This window comes from Pelobates fuscus, chromosome 1, assembly GCF_036172605.1.
Source record: "Pelobates fuscus isolate aPelFus1 chromosome 1, aPelFus1.pri, whole genome shotgun sequence".
Taxonomy (NCBI): domain Eukaryota; kingdom Metazoa; phylum Chordata; class Amphibia; order Anura; family Pelobatidae; genus Pelobates; species Pelobates fuscus.
The window spans coordinates 433,755,264-433,779,496 of record NC_086317.1 but is presented as its reverse complement, the minus strand read 5'-3'; the positions used below and the strand labels follow the sequence as shown (position 1 = coordinate 433,779,496).

The 24,233-nt window shown below is 41.9% G+C and overlaps 1 protein-coding gene across 1 annotated transcript in view; it reads left to right on the top strand.

Annotated features, from left to right (window-relative positions):
* B3GLCT (beta 3-glucosyltransferase) overlaps nt 1-24,233 on the top strand; it is a 366,333-nt gene that overhangs the window by 62,962 nt on the left and 279,138 nt on the right. The window contains exon 2 of the mRNA XM_063429471.1: nt 18,058-18,113. Within this exon, the coding sequence (XP_063285541.1) occupies nt 18,058-18,113 (56 nt within the window). The remainder of the gene's footprint in view (nt 1-18,057; nt 18,114-24,233) is intronic.

Below are 24,233 nucleotides of genomic sequence, written 5' to 3'. Positions count from 1 at the left end.
ACTGCTAATGCCCTTTAAAATCTATAGGAAAAGTAAAGAAAAGGCCAGACACGCAATATAAATCTTATTGTATATAATTCTTATGTTCCTTTACTGCTTTCTTAATTAATTTACAATTCACCTCAAAAGTTACATAGAGTTTTAGCATAACACAAAACCAGTTCAATATAATATTGCCATTTCCTGCTAAGGCCAATCACAGGGTGAAGTAAGTATTGACAGGGTGAGTATTTTTTACCAGCACATTGTGGTTGCTATGGTGACCATTTACTTGGCACGTTTCTGTGATTTTTTTTTTTTCCAGGTGGTGGCTAATCTTCAGGTGTTACTGACGGTCAACCAGTATTTAAAAAAATAAATAAAATAAAAAGACAAGGTACGAAACCCGATGGTAATCAGTAGCTGCTATTTACTGCCAGCTGTTGTTAAAGGGAAACTATGAAACTATTGTGCTATGAATACAAAGTTATATTCTCCCCTCATCCCCTGTGCTGAAAGGTTTAAAAATCCTTTTGTCACATACCTGACATCATACCTGTCACATACTAGTTCAGGCTCCACCTCCGCTCTTCCTCAGCTGACATCAGATGGAGGGAGGACCTAATGTGCATGCCTAGCGAGTGCCGCAATCACATTCGGGCTTCCCCCATAGGAAAGCAAATTTAATTAATGCTTTCTTATGCGGTTTTAGCAGATGCTTGATGTCCTCGTGCAACGCGTGAAGATGTCCAGCGTCAGGCGACCAAAAGTACTCTGAAGTCCCGGAAGCACCTCTAGTGGCTGTCTGGTAGACTGCAACTAGAGGGGGAGTTAACTCTGCAAGGTAATTATTGCAGTTTATCAATAACAACAATAATTACATTTACAGGGTTAAACTGACAGGGACACTGCACCAAGACCACTTCAATAAGCTGTGGTGGTTTAGGTGCCAGTAGTGTCCCTTTAATAGCTCCACTTGCTGCTTGCCTTTTATTCGTATTTATTTTTTCATATTTGTTTTCTTTCTTGTGCCGGAATTCATTATTTGTGGGCAGCCATGTTGTTCTCTTCTGCCCATGATCCCTGTTCTTTAATTTACTGTGGGATTTGTTTACCGTTGTTTTTTGGGAAATTTTGGTTGGCAACTGAGACAGAACCTTGCTTAAGTTCCATCCATTGTCTGGTTTTGTGAACATTACTGCTATACATAAAGGAAAGTAGTCTCAGGAAAAAGTAGAGATTGAGACACAGGAAGTTATATAGAGGACGATTCGATATTTAGATACAACGGCAAGTTTATTTTTGGTGATACAACTGATTTAATGATGCACATGCTCTATACGCTACGGGAATACAAATTCTGGTTAATACGGAATGTGTCAAAACAAGTGTTCTTTCTATCTCCGACACATAAATGTTCCATCCATTGTAACAGATAATCTGCTCCACAACAGTGTCAAGGAGATTGCAGCTGGATAATAAATAATTATGGACTTATGTGCTCTCATTTAAAGTTGGAATACACTATTGAAGTTGGAAAGATGAGAAGATTATAATATATTGTACAGATAAATCCCTCCTGTAATTGGATTATAAAACGTGTGAATTAATGGTGAAGTGCTGGTCATGATTTAACTGAATTGGTGCAATGGGACCGAGCCTTAAGGCATATTAAAAGGAAGTAGCGAAGTTCACTCTAAATCTAATAAGTGATAAGAGGGACATAAATAACTGCAGAATATTTAAATGTGTAGCTTAGATCTGATCTGTAATTCTAGCTAGAATTTAGGATACAAGCACAACACAGAATTACATATTCTGTGTTATTCTTTCTAAATATTGTGTGTGTGTGTGTGTGTGTGTTAAAAACTAACAAAATTGTCAGCACCAAAGTTGCGGTTTACTAGATAAGGGAGTGTGCTGGATTTTCATTTTTATTGTACTTTTTGGCACCCAGCAGAACCCTATCTATGTATGTTTAGTGCAGCCAGACCCTTGTTTTCATATATATATATTATATTACACAAGGTCCAGCGCATTCACCTATCCACTAAACAGCAACTTCAATCTTGACCGATTTTAATTTTTTTTTTTTTAAAGCACCTAATCTAGACAGAAATAATGGTGGTTTAGTTACATTATATGATCATACATTGCATAAGCCTGCCACGTCAATGTACTCCATTGGAGTAGGCAGGTCCTACTCTAACAACCTAATGTATGCTCTTATGAGATTAACCCACTTACCTGGGGGAACAAATTCCATCTGGGGCTCTGCAGTACAAGGCTAAATAGGGCCCTGGGATGAGGGATGAGACAGGGAGGGGTGCAAAGCCAAGGAGTTGGCTAGACCCCAAATATATAGATATATGAAACAAGGGGGCTGCGCTCACCTGAACATGCATCATCCTATAATGTAACTAAACCCCCATTATTTTTGCCTAGATTAGGTGTTTAAAAAACAAACAAACAAAAAAATACTAATAAAATCTGTCAACATTGAAGTTGCTGTTTAGTGGATAGGTGAGTGCGCTGCATCTTTTGTATTGTATAAATTGGCCCCCAGGAGCACCCCATTTATGCATGTTTAATTGAGTGCAGCTCCTTGGTTACATATATCTATACATTTGGGAGTCTTGCCAACTCCTTGGTTTTGCACCCCTCCCTGTCACTGGTGCCTCATCCCAGGGCCCTATTTAGCATTGTACTGCAGAGAACTCGAGATGGTATTTTTTTTCCCCCCAAGGAAGTAGCTAATTTGGCTGTTAGAGTAGGACCTGCCAAAGATGGGGTACATTGACAATGTGGCAGGCTTACGCAATGTATGTTCATATAGTGCAACTAAACCCCCATTATTTTTTGCCTAGATTAGGTGTTTTTTTAAAAAAAAAAAACTAACAATCTGTCAGCACCAAAGTTGTTGTTTAGTAGATAAGGGAGTGTGCTGGATTTTAATTGTTATTATATTTTAGTTTACAGCATACAACATTTCCTATAGGATTTTGTGATCAATACTTATTTTATATGGCTCTCTGCATCGATTGTCTTTCGACAGTTGTCACGTCAAATGTTATAAATTTGCTCACAAACCTTCTGCTAATGGCACCATGGGATAAACCACCATCAATTATAAATAAATTATGGTATAAATATAGCTATTTGCCAAGGATAGAGGGGGGCTAGGGCTACCGAACCTGTACATATACTTGGCCGCGCAAACGGCACAAATAGCATACTGGCACTCGGCACCAGACACCCGACGATGGGTGGAGCTGGAATCCTTACTAATGGGTCCAGACCTACCACAGTTTTATCCCTGGTTACATAGGACAAACAGAGCACTTCCCAGAATAGCCTGTCCACCAATAACAAACTCCTTAAACATCTGGGATCAAATAGCAGCCAAATACTCCCTAAGCAGGTTCCCCTCCCCGATGTCCCCAATACTGAGAAACAGATCCTTCCCACCAGGTATGAAAGCAGGTGACTTTGGCTGCCTGGAGAGGGCGGGTCTCCAGAGATATTGCCACATATACAAAAATAACCAACTAGTTACATATGACCACCTCAGGGAACAATCCCCTCTAACAAACAAAGACTTACATAGTTACATAGGCGAAAAGAGACTTGCGTCCATCAAGTTCAGCCTTCCTCACATATGCTTTTGCTGTTGATCCAAAAGAAGGCAAAAAACCCAGTCTGAAGCGCTTCCAATTTTGCAACAAACTAGGAAAAAATTCCTTCTTGACCCCAAAATAGCAGTCAGATGTCTCCTTGGATCAAGCAGCTATTACCCCACTAATTAGAAATTATATCCCTGTATGTTATATTTTTGCAAGTATTTATCCAATTGCAGTTTAAACATCTGTATAGACCCTGACAAAACCACCTCTTCAGGCAAAGAATTCCATATCCTTATTGCTCTTACTGTAAAAAACCTTTTTTGCCTTAGATGAAATCTCCTTTCTTCAAGCCTAAATGTGTGACCTTGTGTCCTATGTATAGCCCTGTTTATGAATAGATTTACAGATAATGATTTGTACTGGCCATCTCGCTTGAAATTTGCCCAGCTAACTCAACTAAAGGCAAGAGGTGGTATGCCTCTGCTGAGCTTTTGCCTATATTACATGGCATGCCACCTCCTAAGAGTGTTGGAGTGGATAAAGCCGCAAGTACCTAAGCTGTGGAAGTCAGAAGTGGAGGCAGGGAGACCCCTGACTTCCAAGGCAGCATAGTTGATACTATGGTGCGGGAACTAGGTATATTTTGGCCATGGTGAGGATGTGGCAGTCGACCTTCCCCGGTTGCTTTCCCTGACACACCATAAAGATTTCTCCCCTGGGTCTGGATCCAAGATCACTACTGGCTCTGGGTTTGGGCCCGACACCCAGATTTTGTCACGTGCGACCCACTTTGGGGTTGAGAAAATCAGAGATTTTGTTGGAAGGATGGACTCCACTGATGTAAGATGTTTTTGTTATGTTTAAAATAGGAAACAGGACTTCAAGCACGGCTCACACATACTACTCCCATAACTTGCTTAGTTACATGATCATATGTTTTACACTTGCATGTCTCTTTTGATACGTTTTTTTTATACAGCTCAGATAACCATAAACCTATTCTTTTCATTTTGGGACATGTGTGCCCCTTGTTGTTCTGCTATCATTAACATGAAAATTGTCAAATAAGTTATTTAATAAAAAGGGCACCCAGACCACTTGATTGAAATGAGGTGTTCTGGGTTACTATAGTGTCCCTTAAGTGTTTTTTTTTTTTTTTTTTCTACCAACTTGCCTCATTAAGGTGTTCTGCATACAATTGAAAATGGGTTGTAATAGTAGCAGTGTACTTTGTATTGTAGTGGAGGTGGGGAGCGATGCTGGACTGATCTCAAGTAAGAAGTCAAATTGTTCATAAAAAGTTCAAGTGCTTACAATGGTGGGGACACTAGGGCAATCGTAGCATCCTAACCACAACATTGAACCGTAGTGGGTATGATGCTTAGTGTTCCTTTTACTATATTGTACATATCTTGTGACCTTGTTTGAGTATATCCCTCTTCACCTCATCCCTGCCCATGTTACTTTGTATGTCAATACTTGCTGTTTTAAATAAAGTGCTGTGGGATATGTTGCTATATAAATGTTGATATTCGGAATATAATGAAAGACAGTGGAAACATGTTTAAGGCATTTATATGTACTAGCCAAGAAAAAAAGCCTGTGCTTCACTTAGTAGCTGTATTTGCCTTAAAGGAGTCTTCTGGAATCCAACTGATACCGGAGAAACTGACGGAAGCCAAGCACAGAGAGATGGACACAGGTTTCTTCAGGAAGGAAGAGATTCTTTATTCGGTTCACCGATCGGGACTCAGAGGGACTAATGTCACCAAAATACAAGTAGTTCTGAGCCCCGGACAATAGTACAGGCTCCTTATATAGGCACATAACTCCTCCCATATTAAGCTCCACCCGCACATTCTCTTGACCAATCAATACAAATAAGAATTAACTTCCTGCTTGACCGCATGGCCTGTCCAGCACAATGGAGGAGGGGAATACTACATCCTGTATTCTTGCACATGCTCCGTACACTACTGATCGTATCTTGCCTCGTGCAACCAACTGATCGATACGTCAGCATATGCACGTACACATGCCACGTGGTAATCTCGGCCTACTAAATTTATTTTTACCGAGATTCCACCACATTCCCCCCTTTGATGCCTCTTGATATTTCACAATTACTTGAGGCATCACTTAACCTTGGTTTGCATACACCGCAAGTTACCGTGAACCAGACCAGACTTATCTATGATGTGAATCTTCAACACTCATCTTCCTGCATTGGTTCTCCCTGATCTAGAGCCTTATATTTATAAATTGCCATTATCTGTGCAGCAGCCTTCCTCTCTGCTATATTTTCTATCAGGCTTTGCACAGACCTAACTACTAAGGGTATAAGACATGGCAGGAGTAGACACAACATTAAAATCAGTAGGACTCCACCTACCAATGCCTTAAGCCCTCCAAACTGCTCATACCAGCTACCAAACCAACTACTTGGATTGTACCCTTTCCATACCTGAGTAGGCACATGCGCTAGTTTAACCATATGGCTAGTAAGCTCAGCTATTGCTTGCCCTTCGTCATCTATTTGAAGACCGCAATTGCTCAGGTTAAACTTCCCACATACACCTCCCTCTACTGCCAATAGGTAATCCAAGGCTAATCTATTTTGGTATACTGCTGTCCTCATCCTGGTATTATGCTTCGCTAGAAGATTGAGCGCTTGTGAGGTCTCATTGGTAATAATCTCAACCACCGCCTGTAATCTTATAATACGGTTGAGCATATAAATTGGGGTTCTATAACCAAAGGTACCATCCTCTGCCCACGTGGCTGGCCCATAGTAATCTATAATACGCTGGGGAGGCCATTCATCATCTTCTCAGGCGCCTATCTCTATGGGTCCCCTTTTCTTCCTATGATTCACATCATACACTTTAACACCTAAAGTCTCACCTGTTTCGATAGGTAACAAGAAGAAGGATGGTTTGAGCATACCCAACACACATGCCCCTTCCCAGTCCTGTGGCAACTCCGAATAGGCTTTCTTACCACAGATCCAGTACAAATTTGCTGGGGCTCTCCAATTAGATGTGATGGATAGATCAAACCATACATCCTTTAAATTGGCGTATCTTGCAAACGGGTTAGATGGTTCTGAGACATTTGAAGCCGACCACCAAGTTGTATTCTTTGTATCATCATCATAAGCTTTTTGCCCTAGACAAGTTAACTCTCCTACAGAAGTATTATACATCATTCCTTTCCTTGCTATGCAAACATAACCTATGATGGAGGTTTTTAATCTCCACTCAGATTTACCTCTAACACTCATCTGATAATCGGCTTGTGAAGATATTAATTGTTCAACTGCCTCAGAACCGGACATTACCTCCTTTGCTTCCCAAAGCCATTGGTCTCCCATGTTAGTACCTCCACACACATAGCAGTTGGTAACATTAAGACTACTGGCAATACTTTCAGCTAAATCAATAAACAGGTTTTTAGCATTATGGGGGATCTTATTATCTATACTCATTTCTTCATAGAAGGAATGGTATACCTGATGAGTCTGGGAGGTTACCGTATCAGTCTCTATCCCTATAAACAATACTGTCCCAGGGTCTAAACCCGTCCCATATATTTGAAACCCAAATAAATTACCATATTTATCTAAGAACTTGTCGGGGTTATTTATAAGTATATGGACTGGATTGCATTCCATAGACTTACAGTATGGATTGGTAGGCAACTTAGTCACAATCATGTCCTTGTCTGCTGTCTGTCCTCAAGTTGCCCACCCCACACAAGACCAATATGGGCAAAAGTTATAATCTCTATTTGGGCATCTAGGACTCACATACTTATTTTTACTACTGGGACATTTATATTTATCATTAGACCCATACGTTCTCTCCCATCTAAGATCCCCACATACATTCCACGGCTTTCTACCACTTGATATCGCTTTACACGCATCAAATAGCAGAACACCTGAAGAATATACGGATTCTAATACCGTTTTGTTAATTAGGGTCCCCTGAGGATCTCCATTCCTGAGAGTCAACCAAATTGTACGGGGTTGATACTCTGGACTGAAGCACTTAGGTTCTCCTACTCCTAAATGGCAAACACTATATTCTATATTTAAGTATCTACATCTTGATACATCTCCTTTACACTCGTATTGCGAATGCCAAATTAGGGTCTGGGAAATATGGTTACCTGTTCTTGTAGTCTTAATGCATACCTCACAGCTAGGAGTGTCGGTACCTCTACCTTCCTGAATATAAAAATACACATATAAAAACATTATTAGAAACACACCTTTCGTCGTCATCCTCAGTCTTCGTCCGTGCGATGGCACCTCAGCTTCCAGGATGTAAGGGCTGCAGGGAATGGAGTTCTGCTCGTCTTCACAGGGGTCCCTTTGAGACTTTTCCTGACTTATACACTATACGTCGGTGAGCGGACAGGCTTTATTATGGCCTTCTCACTCACTTACCAATCTCTGAAACAATAAAATTTGTAATCCACAAGGTTCCTCGTCACTCCGACTGAGTCGTGCGCTTTAACCGGATCTTGCAGGGATTCTCTGGATCTGCTGTAGCTTGCCAAGAATCGACTGCTGCTGGTTTAACCCTGGAGTGATGTATCCACGGAGTCACTTCGCCCACTTTTATCGCTGTAGGGGTAGACAAAAGAACAACATAAGGACCTCTCCACTTGGGCCCTAACGGTACATTATTCCACTCTTTAATCCACACTTGGTCTCCTGGGTGGGAACTATGAACTGGGGGATAAATATTCACAGGTAATCTATCTTGTACCCATTTCTGTACCTCCTCCATAGTCTTACCCAACTCTACAACCTGCTGCCGGGTAATTCCTTCTCCCAACTGACTCAAATCCCCCCTTAAGTTACCAAGTACAGGAGGTGGTCGCCCATACATGATTTCAAAAGGAGAGAGGCCCATCCTTCTGGTAGGTGTACTGCGGATTCGCAATAGAGCTATGGGCAAGAGAACGTTCCACTTAAGTTGGGTTTCCTGACACATTTTAGCCAACTGATTCTTAATAGTTCTATTCATTCTCTCTACCTTACCAGAACTCTGGGGTCTATATGCCGTATGAAGCCTCCACTTTATACCAAGCATATGAGTCAGTTGTTGTAGGCACTGATGAACAAAAGCTGGACCATTGTCCGATCCTATAGAGCAGGGTAGTCCATATCGGGGTATTATTTCTCTTAGCAGGAATCTCACAACTTCTCCTGCTTTCTCCGTATGAGTAGGACATGCTTCTACCCAGCCTGAATAGGTGCACACAACTACTAGTAGGTAGCGATGTCCACCAGATTTAGGCATTACTGTATAGTCAATTTGTAGATCGGACATGGGGAGTCCCCCCATAAACTGGACTCCTGGTGGCTTTACTGGTCCTTGCCTTGCATTATTTTTAGCACACGTTACGCATCTTCGTACAATGGCATGAGTCAAGTTGGACAATCTTGGTATGTAGAAATGTTTTCTGAGAGATTCTTCTGTGCTGTCTCTCCCAGAATGTGTCCCGTTGTGATAGTTTTGGACAATTTCTACTGCTAGTGATGCTGGAATGACTATTCTTCCATCTTCTAACTGATACCATTTGTTCTCCAAATACTTTCCAGGTTCAGTCTTTAACCACTCCTCTTCTTGAGCTGTATAAACTGGAGTCCATTGAGACAGTGGAGTTGGTATAAGAGCAGCTATATGCTCCACATATTCCTGTCTTTCTGATTCAGCTGCACGCTTAGCTGCATTATCTGCCATCCGATTTGCTTTGGTTACATCACCATCTCCTCTCAGATGCGCTCGACAATGTATATTACCGACTTCTTTCGGCTCCCACACTGCTTCCAATAGTTGTAGGATTTCAGCTGCGTACTTGATTTCTTTGCCTTCTGAATTCAATAGTCCTCTTTCTTTATACAAAGCTCCGTGGGCATGAGTGGTTAAAAACGCATACTTGGAGTCCGTGTAGATGTTCACTCTTAAACCTTCAGCCAATTGTAACGCTCGTGTCAGTGCTATCAATTCTGCCTTTTGTGCTGATGTTCCTTTTGCCAGTGGCCGAGCTTCTATCACCTTGTCTATCGTTGTTACTGCATATCCTGCATAGCGGATCCCTTCTTTCACATAACTACTGCCGTCGGTATAATATTGAACATCGGGGTTCTGGATGGGAAAATCACGAAGATCTGGTCTACTTGAAAATACTTCATCCATCACTTCCAAACAATCATGTTGACTTTCAGTAGGTTGTGGCAAAAGGGTAGCTGGATTTAAGGTATTTACAGTCTCTAAATGCACTCTTGGGTTTTCACACAACATTGCTTGATACTTGGTCATACGGCTGTTACTAAACCAATGATTTCCTTTGTAATCCAACAACGTCTGTACTGCATGTGGAACTCGTACATAAAGTTCTTGACCCAGAGTGAGTTTATCGGCTTCAGCTACCAGCAGGGCGGCTGCAGCTACGGCTCTTAGACAAGGTGGAAGTCCGCTGGCCACTGCTTCCAGTTGCTTAGACATGTAGGCAACAGGTCTTTGCCATGATCCCAAGTACTGTGTCAATACTCCCACAGCCATTCTTCTTTGCTCATGTACATACAGGTAGAATGGTCGTGTGTGTGATCAGGTAGACCTAATGCTGGGGCACTCATCAAAGCCTTCTTCACATCTTCAAATGCCGTTTGCTGTTCTTGAGTCCATAAGAAGGGGTTGTGCTCTGTACCTTTGATAGCTGCATACAGTGGTTTTGCCAGTATCGCGTAGCTGGGAATCCATATCCTACAGAAGCCTGCTGCCCCCAAGAATTCTCGCACTTGTCTTCTATTCTTGGGTATCGGTATTTGGCACACAGCTTCTTTTCTCTCTGGCCCCATAATTCTTTGACCTTCAGAGATATGGAATCCCAGATATTTGACAGTTGGCAAACACAACTGAGCCTTCTTTCTAGACACCTTGTATCCTGCCTTCCAGAGAATGTGTAGTAGATCGTGCGTTGCTTGCTGACATATTTCCTTTGTAACTGCTGCTATCAACAAGTCATCTACATATTGTAACAATACACACTCTCCTGGGATGGACTCGAAATCCAGTAGATCTTGACTTAGAGCTGATCCAAATAGGGTAGGTGAATTTTTAAACCCTTGGGGCAGTCTTGTCCAGGTCATTTGGCGTTTTGAGCCCGTCACAGCGTTTTCCCATTGGAAAGCGAAGATACATTGGCTTTCTGCGGCAATTCGGAGGCAAAAGAAGGCATCTTTGAGGTCTAAGACTGTAAAATAAGTAGCCCCGCCCGGAATTGAAGCAAGCAGGTTATACGGATTGGGCACAACTGGATGTATACTAACAACCGCATCATTGACTGCTCTCAAGTCCTGCACAGGTCGATACTCATCTGTACCGGGCTTTTGAACAGGCAGCAATGGGGTGTTCCAGGGGGAAGTACAGAATTTTAGGATACCATACCGTATGAACTTATCCAGATAAGATTGAATGTTCTTCTTAGCCTTCTGCGGGATGTGATATTGCCGTAGGCTCACTGGATAAACCCCAAGTTTTAGTTCAATTTTAATAGGTGGAATATTGCGGGCCAGTCCTGGTGGGTTGTTCTCTGCCCAAACTCCTGGTATGTTGAATTCCCCCCTATTGATACATCGACCATAGGCTCCGCTCGACCAAGGGGGATGGAGCCCGGTCGGTATCAATAGTCCTCCATGACCGTGTCAGCCAATCCTACAAAGTCCCTACCTTCTCTATCGCGGGACCTTTGCGCTGCTGGATAGTACCTGTCTTCTCTTACACTTCCTCTGTTCCCATTACTTCCTCTATTACCATTGCTCCCTCCGGGGCCTCCTCTACCTCTCGCTCTGCCTCTAAAGTTTCCATAACCTGCCCTGGGTGGGTCTCTCTCGTACTGCTCTCTTTGCGGACACTCGCTTCTCCAATGCCCTTCTTCCCTGCAATACGCGCACTGATTCCTACTCAAGGGCTCCCTATTCCACCTACTATCGCCTCTATCTGGGCCCCGTCTATCTACGCCTGCGATCGCTACCGCTAGCATATCAGCCTTTTTACGCATCTTGCGCTCTTCCTCTTTCTTGCTTTCTGACTCCCTATTCATAAACACCTTATTCGCTACCTCCATTAGTTGGGTGATAGACATACCTGCAAACCCTTCTAACTTTCGTAGCTTGCGCTTAATATCTCCGTAAGCTTGGCTGACAAAGGAGGAGTTTACCATTCGGGAATTATCAGCGTCTTCCGGATTAAAGGGGGTATACAAGCGGTATGCCTCCAATAATCGGTCATAAAAGACACTGGGCGCTTCATCACTTTTCTGAATCACCTCAACTGTCTTCGACATATTAATAGCTTTCTTCCCTCCGGCTTTCATGCTAGCAATTATAGCGTCTCTATAGGCTTTTAGTTGAACCATATCTGCGCCATTAACATTCCAGTCGGGATCGGTATTAGGATAATGTGTTGCGGCCCATGCTGCTGGATTGGCTTGATTCAAAGCACGGGCTTCATCCTCTAGCGCTTTAATGGCCGCTTGGTTAATCCTAGTCCTTTCCTCATTATTGAACAATGTCATTAATAACTGCTGGCAATCAGCCCATGTCGGATTATGTGTCTGAACTATCGAGGTGAACAGATCGGTCATAGCTTGTGGTTTCTCAGTGTACGAGGAATTGTGGGTCTTCCAATTCAAGAGATCGGTAGTCGTGAACGGGACATATACGAAGACTGGGTCAGCATATACCATTTGACCTGCGGCATCGAGATAGGCTGACCCAGGATTCAGATGAAGAGGCATCTGGTAATGTTTGGGTCGTTGGGTACCGGTCAGTTGTCGGGTTAGTATAGGGCTACGTGAGGGGCGTCGGTTAGAGGTTCCAGTCGGGGGGTGGTAAGGCATGAGGATGTGGAAGCTCGATTTTGGGGAAGGTCGGTGAATAGAATGTTCCGAGCCGAGCTAGAAGAAGCTTGACCGGAAGTTTGAAGTGGCGCCAAATCAGGATAATGGGATCTAACGGGGGTTGGTTCCGGAAGGGGAGGTTTAGTACGACGGGGGGTGGATTCTGCACTGGAGGAGGAAGCGGAAGCGGATGGGGGAAGGGGTGTAGAAACTTCCTGTACTCGTATCACTTCCTTCTAAAGGGAAGTAAGGGGGCGGCAAAGGGATCTCGGACTCAGGGGGCGTGTCCAAAATGAGCCTAACCATAGTCCTAGTGGACAAACAAGTCCTGGCCACCATGAGGCGACATTGCTCCTCGTGGCATATCCGAATCCATCTTGGCGAGTCGTTTACGGCCTGTCTCCAACAATCAATATATGGAAACTGTCCGTAAAGTTCAGGCCTACCTGATACAGCCACGTATACACGCTGTACCAGAGTTGGATCCAAACTGCCACGTGGCGGCCATGCCGCAACCAAAGTAGCCCACTCCCTAGTGCACAAAGTGACCAAACGTACAGGGGACATTTTAACCCCAAAATCACATGTTGTAAATCCCTTTTTAAAATTCTTTACCATACAACCTAAGGGATCCAAAATCGTCGACTCCGACGCGCCCATACTTATCAATGGAGCGTCGTTGACAACGAATACTATGCACACGTTCTATTCAACAGTCACACCCGTTTCTTCCGGCAACAGCACCACGTGGTACAGTTACCAAGTGAAACGTACACAACAACACAATAAACACTCAGGGAATTCCCGTACACACACAGCTGTTACACCAGTCACTAAATAATCAATATTATGCCCTTTGGCGAAACTATACAGTCACCCACGCTATAATTCTCTATATATGAATTACCCGTCTATAACACACCCCAGTAACATCGTCTTTTACAAATAGCGGTTACAGTACGGTTAGCATAGGTCAAAGCACAATTTAAGGTCACAATACAATTATTAGTGGTTATGGTGTTAAACATGCAATAGACGACAATGATTAGTACTTATATACAGTGTCAGTAAATATACAGGGTTATGGTACCGTGCACTATAATACAGCAACACACTATTAACACTCTCGCTAGACGGCTGAGCTTGCGCTATCTAACAAGATATACACTTTACTAACAATCTTTATCACATATACAATTCCCAACTATTCTATTGGCCAGTACCTTGATGGACTACCTAAAACTATCTACATCCGTTTTGGTTAGCCACACTGCCCAAGCACCACATATAGCGAACTAGAGGGCGGAATTTACAACAGAACCCTTTTAGTCTTTCTACTCTATCAATAGTCTAGTGGGTTCCAAATTTACACGCCTTCCCACTTAGCCAAGATAGGTTGAGATCTAGCAAACGATAATGTGCATCAGAGTCTACTTAGTCTCCCGGTCCCTCCGACCTAGCGAACGAATTGTACACCCTAGAACGCTAGTCTAGACAAGACACCGGTGTCCGGCTAGGGCTATTTACACCGAACCCCGCCTGACTCCAAACCAAATCAAACGGTCTTACTAAAGAGCGTTCGATTGAGCCGTGCTCCTTCCCTCCGACAGAGGGGGCAGATTCCATACACAGATTTAAACCCCTTATGGGCCTACCGCACAATCGGTATACCCCTAGTGGGTCCGCCGTCTAAAACAGCAGTCGTCTTACCTCCTCGTTCCTGAACCTGAGTTCACACTCATCGACGGGGACACCCCAGCACTTCTTACGTAGAGGCCGATGATCTCCTGGACAACAGACCAGTGGCGCCGAGACGAAGGGAGGTCCACGCAGAAGTTCAGGGGTGCAGCCGTAGAGAACGTGGGCAAAGATAGACCGTCTCACGCCTCTGCCTCTCAGCTACCGTTGAACGATGAGCTTCCCGGCCAATGCACCAAATGATACCGGAGAAACTGACGGAAGCCAAGCACAGAGAGATGGACACAGGCTTCTTCAGGAAGGAAGAGATTCTTTATTCGGTTCACCGATCGGGACTCAGAGGGACTAATGTCACCAAAATACAACAAGTTCTGAGCCCCGGACAATAGTGCAGGCTCCTTATATAGGCACATAACTCCTCCCATATTAAGCTCCACCCGCACATTCTCTTGACCAATCAATACAAATAAGAATTAACTTCCTGCTTGACCGCATGGCTTGTCCAGCACAATGGAGGAGGGGAATACTACATCCTGTATTCTTGCACATGCTCCGTACACTACTGATCGTATCTTGCCTCGTGCAACCAACTGATCGATACGTCAGCATATGCACGTACACATGCCACGTGGTAATCTCGGCCTACTAAATTTATTTTTACCGAGATTCCACCACACAACCTGCTGTATTAGCGAGGTAGGCATGTTCTGTTTGTGTTGCAATGGTTAGTACACCTTTTTGGCAGACAAAATATTAATCAATAACACATTAGTGCTTTTTCTTTTTCTAAAGGGACATTTCAGGTAGCAATAATATAGATGGATAGATAGATAAAGCTTTGTGAAAATTCTTAGTGCAAAGTAATCACCCAGGCTAAAGTGTGTGTGTGTGTGTGTGTGTGTGTGTGTGTGTGTGTGTGTGTAATAAAAAAAAAATAAAAAAAAAATATGGCGCTCATGGTTGTGACAATGAAGCACTATTTTGGTCTCGTCACTCCAAATTACAGTTTGCCAGAAGCGGTGAGCCATGTTAAGGTGTTATCGGGTATATTGTAACCGGGCTTTTTTGTGGCATTGGCGCAGTAAAGGCGTCTTTCTGGTAACTCGACCTTGCAGCTCATTTTTGTTTAAATATCGTTGTATTGTGCTCCTTAACTACAATAAGTGTTTATGTATATTTGAATTTTTGATTTATTTGTTTTTGCACTTGTTTCTTAATGTGTCAGGCGCTCAGTATTTCTGGTTGAAGTTGCTCTGATACTCCGGATGTTTATTCTAATGCATTTCCATGCCAGGTTTAGACCGTGTTCATTGGTTGGGAGCGTACTATAGTGGTTACAGTGCCCCTTTAAGTTAATTTGCATGGTATGCTCTGGCTGTACCTTGACTGCCTGACTGACATATAATTGAAAAATAAACACTTGATAATTTTAGAAAAATAACAAACTTTTTGGTGGCAGTGTTTGTGCATAAATCTCACATGTGACAATTGCACTCTAAGCTTAAATTTTTATTACAGTTTTGAAGCATCATCACTGTCCTGAATTGTTCCATAACGCCTGTGTTTTATATAGCCGTTGATTGCTACAAGGATCCCTTCCCAGTTAATTACTATTTTTGAGCAGCAGAATGCGGATTTTGCGTTTTGCAGCTGAGAAAACATCTGTGTTTGAATATTAAATTATTGCTGAAAAGCCTCATCAGTGTAATAGTGATTACAGACGGAAGACTGGGAAAGAACTGATAGTATCAAGATTTTGTACGAGACAGGTTGTTCTTCATTTTAATAAATGGTGGAAAAAAAACAAAAACCTTAAAACACTATTCCGATGTAGATTTATTCCAGGATCTGTGGGTGATCTAACAAACTGCGCGCAGTCATGGCGGTTTATTTGGGGTGGTTCATATTGTGCATTTTAATTCACACACCTGGTGACAAGAAATAGTGGCTTTTAAAAAAAATAAAAAAATAAAATAACTCCTAGTATACAGTGCTAAATCAAACACTAAAAAATACAACCACAGGTGCTTTAATAAATATGGTTGGGAAAAACAGAAGCAAATCAACTGATGAAATTGAACAAGTGCATCCATCTGCTTGCTATACGCAGTGTTACAGAAATAAATCTACCTCAGCAGAATGGAAAATTGAAATAGTACGTATGTGAGCATATATTGCTAGGTGTTTGATGTTATGGACTAGAAATAATCACAAACACGACAGGATATTTTCCTTGGAATAAATAGTCCGTGTATTAGCCAGGCATTTTTATTTTTTATTTTTACGTTGTAGTTTAGTTGGTTGCACACCTTAAAAGGACATTCAAAGCATTATAACCACCGCAGTGCAGTGGTTTTAGTTAGTCGCTGGGCATCTTCCCATTGTTTTGTTTTATGAACAGTTTGGGGATGTTTGACAAAAAGCAGGGCTCTCCCCAGCATCCATTACCTGCTCCTTCTTTAGTTGCAATGAGGATGCAGACATTTAAATGTAAACTTTAAAGAGCAATATCAGTCAAACTTGATTGGCAGTTATAGGCTAACTTGCCCCAGGTTGGTGTTTTTTGGACTCAATGTTGGCATTCCCTGATCAATCTCCAACAATTTCAAATTTAGTAAATATCTCTTAGACTGCATTAATACCTTTTACAGAAAATTCTGTGACTGTTAAGGTAGCGCTGAGACTATGTGTCTCTGATTTGCATCATGGGTAATGTAGTACACAAGCATCGGAAGTACCTTGCCTTTCCATCCCTGTTCTAGATCAGTGTGCCCTGACTATTATAAATCACATTCTAAACAATCTGGGCTGACACTACTTCATTTCTTAAAGTACCACTATAGGCACCCAGCCCACTTCAGCTCAATAAGGATGGTCTGGGTGCCAGGTCCCCCTAGTTTTAACCCTGCAGCTGAAAACATTGCAGTTTTTTTACACTGCAGGGTTAATCCAGCCTTTAGTGGCTGTCTCCCTGACAGCCACTAGAGGCCACTACTGCGATTTACACGGAGTCCTCACGGAGTCCAGCATCAAAGTCCCCATAGGAATGCATTGAGTAACGCTTTCCTATGGGCGGGTTTGAATGCGCGTGCGCCTCTTGCTGCGCATGTGCATTCAGCTCCACTCGGAAGCTGATGTCGTTGGAGGAGGAGAGATCATCAGTGCCGAGGGACCTCGGCGCTGGATTAAGGTAAGCAAATAAATGGTTAACCATTTATTTGCCACGGAACGTGGCCCGAGTCAACTAAACAGTGACTAGGGCTCTATAGCATTATGAATTCCGAACGCTATAGTATTCCTTTAATCTGCATTGACTTTAGGATGAAATTCATTCACTTTAACAAGGAACATTTACAATTCAGAGACCCTGGCTCGACTTCTTATGATTGGTAAATAGAGATTCTGGTCATGGGCAATATAGGCGGTAAAAGACTGCAGAGGAGGCTACCTCTTAATGGGGCATTTTAAACGAAGCAGAGAAGGATTAGGTGGGGTTAAATACTACGGTTTGATTTAAAGCTCATAATCAAGACCTGTGAAATAGATGTAAAAAGGTAAAACGCGACATTCATTTAACACCTTCATGGAAGGTTCCTTGATAAAACCGTAATTGTATATCAGATTTGTCTAATTTCTTGTCGCAGAGAGGTTAAAAATACCTTTTGAATATTTGGCTTATCTCTGTTCCATTAATAAACTTTATTTTTATTTTATGTGACCATTGTGTGCTCTGACTCAAAGACATTGTAAAATATATATAATTTGTTTCCCCTTCTTTTTATGTTATATTTTTCATTACTACAGCTCGCATTAAAGAACATTTTTTTTTTCTCTGCAGATCTTTTTGGTGATTCTGCTGCATTCAGTTCTGAAGAAAAAATCCAATCATCTCAGGTAAGCAGTTGTAATGCATAATTAAATCATTTCATGCTTGGTTCACATTTAATATACTCTTTTTCCAGCCAATAACTCGGAATGAAAATCTAATTAAAGGGCTCAATTTAAGAACTGTGATATCTTTCCTCGCTTCTGGTACATGTGACCAGATGTAAAATTACCACACCTTATTAATTTGTTGTGTTTGTGGGTTTTTTGTGTGCTTTTTTTAACCCCTTGAGGGCCGATGACTGTTCAGGACCGTCATCAGAAACATCCTCTTGAGTAATAATGAAGGTCCTGAACCGTCATAACGTTAATTATTACTTACCCGATCGCCACCGTTCCCCCGCCGGTGATCGGTGTTGCTCCCGGACTGGGGGGGGGGGGACTGTCTGACAGCCCAGACAGTTCCCCCTCTGCAAATTAGGCCCCCGCGGACCATGTGATCGCTCGAATAGAGTGGTCATATGGCTGCAATAGGCGTCCAGGCATCTGCCTGCAGGTGGACTGCCTGAACTGACACAGTCTCCCTGCATCTGTTAAATAAAAAAATAAAAAAAATGTTAATAAATAAAATGTAAAGAATGAATATATGTGATGCAGAGCTGGAGAAGAGAGTATAGTGCAGCCCTATAGGAGAGAGCAAGAGACAGGTGTGTAAGGTAGAGGTTACTCTGGGACTCCATAAGCTTTCCTAAAGAGATGGGTTTAAAGGCACTTCTTAAACTATTGAAGACTAGGGGAGAGTCTGATGGTGGTAGGCAGGTTATTCCATAGGAAGGGAGCTGCCCACGAGAAGTCCTGCAAGCGCGAGTTGGCCGTACGGGTGCGAGCAGCGGTCAGGAGGTGGTCACGGGCAGAGCGGAGGGAACGAGGAGGGGCATACCTATGGATCTGTGAAGAGATAGAAGAGTGGCTAGAATCGTTCAGTGCTTTATATGTATGGGTTAGCACTTTGCATTAATTTGAATTGATATATATATAGTTGGAGGCAATTTTAAAAGTAGAATGTGTCGTTGTTGTTATTGTTATTATTTACATAGCAGACATATTAACCCCTTAAGGACACATGGCATGTGTGACATGTCATAATTCCCTTTTATTCCAGAAGTTTGGTCCTTAAGGGGTTAAACAGTGCTTTACTATATTATCAAGGCCATTTAACAATAATCAAGACCATTATAAAATGTTACAGGCACAATTGGTTGAGGAGGACCCTGCTGAGACGAGCTTGCAATCTAGAGGAGGTGTAATAGTAAAAACACAATAAAAAGGGGATAGCCTCTAAGCAACAAGATAGGAAAGTAGCAGAACTGGGAGGGATGCGTAGAGTGCGGCCCATTGAACGAGCAAGAGACAGGTTTGTGAAATAGAAATTACTCTGAGAGGCAATAAGCCTTTCTGAAGAGATGGCTTTTGAGGGACTTCCTAAACGACTGAAGACCAGGGGTGAGTCTGATGGGGAAAGATCTTATTTTAACATCTGCAGTTGACATTGAGCCAAGTTTATTGAATGACAATATACTTCAGATTATTTGCTTAAACTGGAGGAAACCGCAAGGTCTGATTTTATATAAAATGTAGAAAGTTGTTATTTATTGCAATATCCATCATGTAAATTGCAACTTTGTTATACCAAAATGTACGTGTTGTAGGCCAGGATGCACATTTTGGGTTTGTAGAGCTTCAGTTTTGTCTCGGACAATGAGTCACATGCTCTTGTCATGGTTAACATGTATACAACATTATTCATATCCCTTAAAATGTTACTCCAACTAAAAAAACTGTGTTGTACGAAACCAAAAAAAACAAACAAACCGCACAGGCTGTTGTTGCTGAAGTGCATGTTTGTTTATTGTCCTTACTACATGCTGCATCGCCTCTAGTGATGTTTGGCTGACTCACTGTATTCTGTGATCGTTCCACTGGTCCACTTGGCCCTTAATGGGCTTTTGAAAATCATTGTGGGTATTTGTATTTGATTCCGAAATCCTTTCTTCTAGATCCTTAAAGTGAACCTCTAATGAAAAAATAAACTTACATGAAATTGCTCCCATATAGTGACTACACAATATATCTCCAAGATACAAGGTGTATTCAAAGTAAAAAAATATTACTCTTTATGTAACACCCATTTCCAGGCCATACTCCGCTCCTTATCTTGTCCTCCCAAGTCTTCTTTGATTTGCCCTGTTTGGGAAGCATCCCAAAGCAGGGCAAATCTTGTCAGTGACGTCTGCACATTGGCTTTTTTTGCCCGCATGCTGGCTTTGGAACAGAGTGACGTCACACCACACTGTTCCTATACTCTTGCACTGGCTAGCTAGTTCCCGTAGCAACTACAGCGCATGCTCGATGGTTGCTATGGGAGGCAAACAGAGGGACCTCTTGTGGGATGTCTTTTCTGACTGACAGCTGGGAGAAATACCTATGTTTAAATTGATTTTTCACCTAATCTATACATGCGTTTGCAAAACTGCTAGCACAACATATAGATAAAATCTTATGCTCAATCGAATGAGCATATGTTGTTTGAGGCATGACAGGTGTCCTTTAATGGGGCCTTAAATTATTTTCTCAGTAGTTCACATTTCAATTTAAGATATGTTAAAGTTACATAGAGGGTTGGTATCCAGTTAAAGGCAGGTACAATATGCAATTTCCATGGAGAAATTAATTTCCTGATCCAAGATGGCTGCATCCTAGCCAATCCCCCCTTTAATGCCACATTATTCCATTTATAATTTTTTTTTTGTTATAAACTGCATTTATTTACAGATGGGAATTAATGCTTAACATTTTTTATTTTCTTCCTGTACAGAGTAACTGAGCATGTTAATAGTTTTTTTCCAGTAATATATGCATTAATAATTAAGTTTAAAGTATAATCACAAGGGACATGGTATGTGTAGAGGGAGTGGAGTGGAATTGAAGGAAAAAATAGCAATTTAGTTTTTTTATTTTTAATAAAAATGATACCATCAGGCAATCAACGCTGATATTTGTGAAACCCTGCAGCTTGTTAGTTTTAACTTGAAATATTAAAGTCAAAAGCCATGGTATCAAAAATCTGCTCATAATTTAATGAAATATTAAAGAAAATATTTAAGAAAATATTTGATGTTTAAGAACTTCTAATCTTTCTAATTGGTGTTATTTCTCTTCTCTAGAGTTATTAGTGTAGGACTTATAAACACCTGTGAATTTCTTCTACATTAATGATATCCTTCTGTCTATCACTTGCTTGTTTTAAATACCTTCTGGGTAATATGCGCTAGGATATTCTGATCTTTCTTTGGAAACAGTCTGTTCTCCGAAAACACACCAAGATAAAATGTGCTTAAAATAATTTGACTAATTATAAAGCCCTAATTTTTTTTTTTTTATGGAAATAAGCCACACAAAATGCATATGCACTTATAACCAAGGTCAGGGCCAGATAAAGAGCCCATTGGGCTTGGTGCTGACAATTCTGATGGGCCTAATTACGGAACCTTATTAACAGAAAATACTAAAACAGTTATACCTCCCAAGCATCATATATCACAGGATATAGCTATCAGAAAAAAACATACCCTCTGCTAATCTTTTGCTTTTGTCTTTCAAGTAAATGCATACCCAGCGGTGTACCTAGAGCATTTGGCACCTGGGGCGGATACTGTGTTTGGCATCCCCTCCCCCCCACCCCTCCAAAAAATAAAAAATAAAACACCTGCAACAATGTTTTCTTCTTATTTTTTTTTTAATGTTTTTCACAAACTTGTAAACTTTGTAAAATCCCTGTCCTGCCCCCCCCCCCCTTCTACAAATCCTCTGCTCAGCCCCCCTGATACAAGACCCCTGAACCCTTCTACAAAATCCATGCATCCCGTCGCACATGTACAGGCAGACAGTCACACACACAGTAACATGCATACAGTCACACACAGTTACAGGCAGACCGTTACACACACTGTTACAGGCAATAACAAACAATCGTAGCCAGACAGTCACATATACAGTCACAGGCAGTCACACACACATACACACACACACACACACACACACACACACACAGTTGAAGGCAGTCCGTCTCTCTCTCACTCACACACACACACACACACACACACACACACACACACACACACGCAGTCATACACACACACAGTTACAGGTATGCAGACAGTCTCTCACACACACGGCCGCAGGCATACATACATACATACACATACATACACAGACACACACACACACACACAGTTACAGGCATGCAGACCGTCTCTCTCACATACACACACACACACACACACACACACTCTTACTTACAGACCGTGTGGACTGAAGTCCTTTCCTGGAACCTGTTAGTTGGAGAAACAGGGATTCCTTCTTGCTTTACCTCCATGTGCAGCAGTAACAGCAGCAGGTAAAGGACGTGTTAAGCCCCGCTGCTGGTTTGGCTCTGCCCCTAAATTTTATTAGCTCCGCCTCCAATTTCCTTTTGTGCGGCCAGTTCAGCTGGTAATTGCTGATCTCTGCGTGTGTGAGCTGTGCCGACCGCCTGGCACCCTAGCTGCCAGGGGGCACTGTGCGGCGGGGTTGGCAGGGTAAAAGAATGGACCACTGATGTGAATCAAGTAACCAGAACCGCCCAAAGGGACAAACCTGTCCAAAAGGGGGGCGTGTCTGCACAAATAATTAGTCAGCCTGGCGAAAATTTACTTCAGGCTACCTGCCAATCATGCAGGATGACCAACAAGCTTTTAGTCTTAACATTGTCTGTTGACATTAGTGTGTTTTCTATTTGTTTAACTTTTTGCCTACATATCGTATTGATCAGTTTTGATTCTTAGATTTAAAATGTTGCCATTTTTTTGCCACGCCTGTTGTCCTGTTGCATCAGATTCTATTGTTATCTGTCTAACGGTTGCACACAAAGCAATTGCAGCAGCAGGCATGTTAGGTTGAACAGCAGTTGAATTTGAACTAACTTTGCTGCATAACCATATTAAACATTTACGAAGATGGGACAGCGCAGCTTCTGGGCATGTCATTACTACAAATCACATAAAACGCTCCCATCCTGGTTTTGCCCCAACCTTACCCTGTTGTCTCGACCCCATATTGCAAGAGATGGCAAGCATGCACTTGTTAGAGGTACACCAACAAGACCCCAAACCTTGACGGTTTAAGGAAGAGTTCTAAAAATGTATTGTCTTAGTTTCTTTATTTCTGTCAAACTTTGTTGTGTTCTGATTACTCAATGTACCTGAAGCTGCAGAGACTAGTCTTGGTGCTAAATAAATAAGATAAACATTTTGGGTCTCTATGGTTATGATTCATTATGTGCTTCTTTTCACGTTTTTCTTTTTCTGTCTCTCCGCCTGTTCCATTCCCTCTCCTCTCCCTGCAGAAAGATTATTTTGGAATTTGTCCAAAGAGTATTCTCATTAAAGTGTTTTGTTTATTTCCCACCTCATTTTGTACAATTCAGGTACATCTTCCTATATCCTCCATAAGAGAACTAGTCATTAAGATATCAGCGTAAATTATCTGTGATGGTAACTTAAAAAGATAGTATTGATGAGGCAACACAGTTCTATATGGCAGAGATGACTGTAAATCAATGCATTATGTTCTATCTAAGTTATATTGCATTTTGCTTGTACTGGAACTTTGTGTATATGTTACATCATGGTGCAAAATCCATAAAGATGGAAAAATGGATCAAGAGAAGTATTTTTTTTTCCAATTTTTTTTATTAATGAAATATTTTACCAGGAATGATACATTAAGATTTCTCTAGTTAATAGTCATTAAAGGGACACTATAGTCACCAGAACAACTACAGCTTAATGTAATTGTTCTGGTGAGTATAATAGCTCCCTTCAGGCTTTTTCATGTAAACACTGGCTTTTCAGAGAAAAGGCAGTATTTACATTTCTCAGATGGCCACTGGAGGGGCTACCTGGCTCATGGCTGCACAGGAAGCAGCCCTGCCGTTCAGCGTCCCCCCCGATCTGCATGTGGTTGCTGAATTATCCTCAGAGAGATGCATTGATTCAATGCATCTCTATGAGGAGGTGCTGATTGGCCAAAACATTGTTTGGCCCCGCCCCTTGCTGATTTTATCCAATCCAATGCTTTCCCCAAGGGACC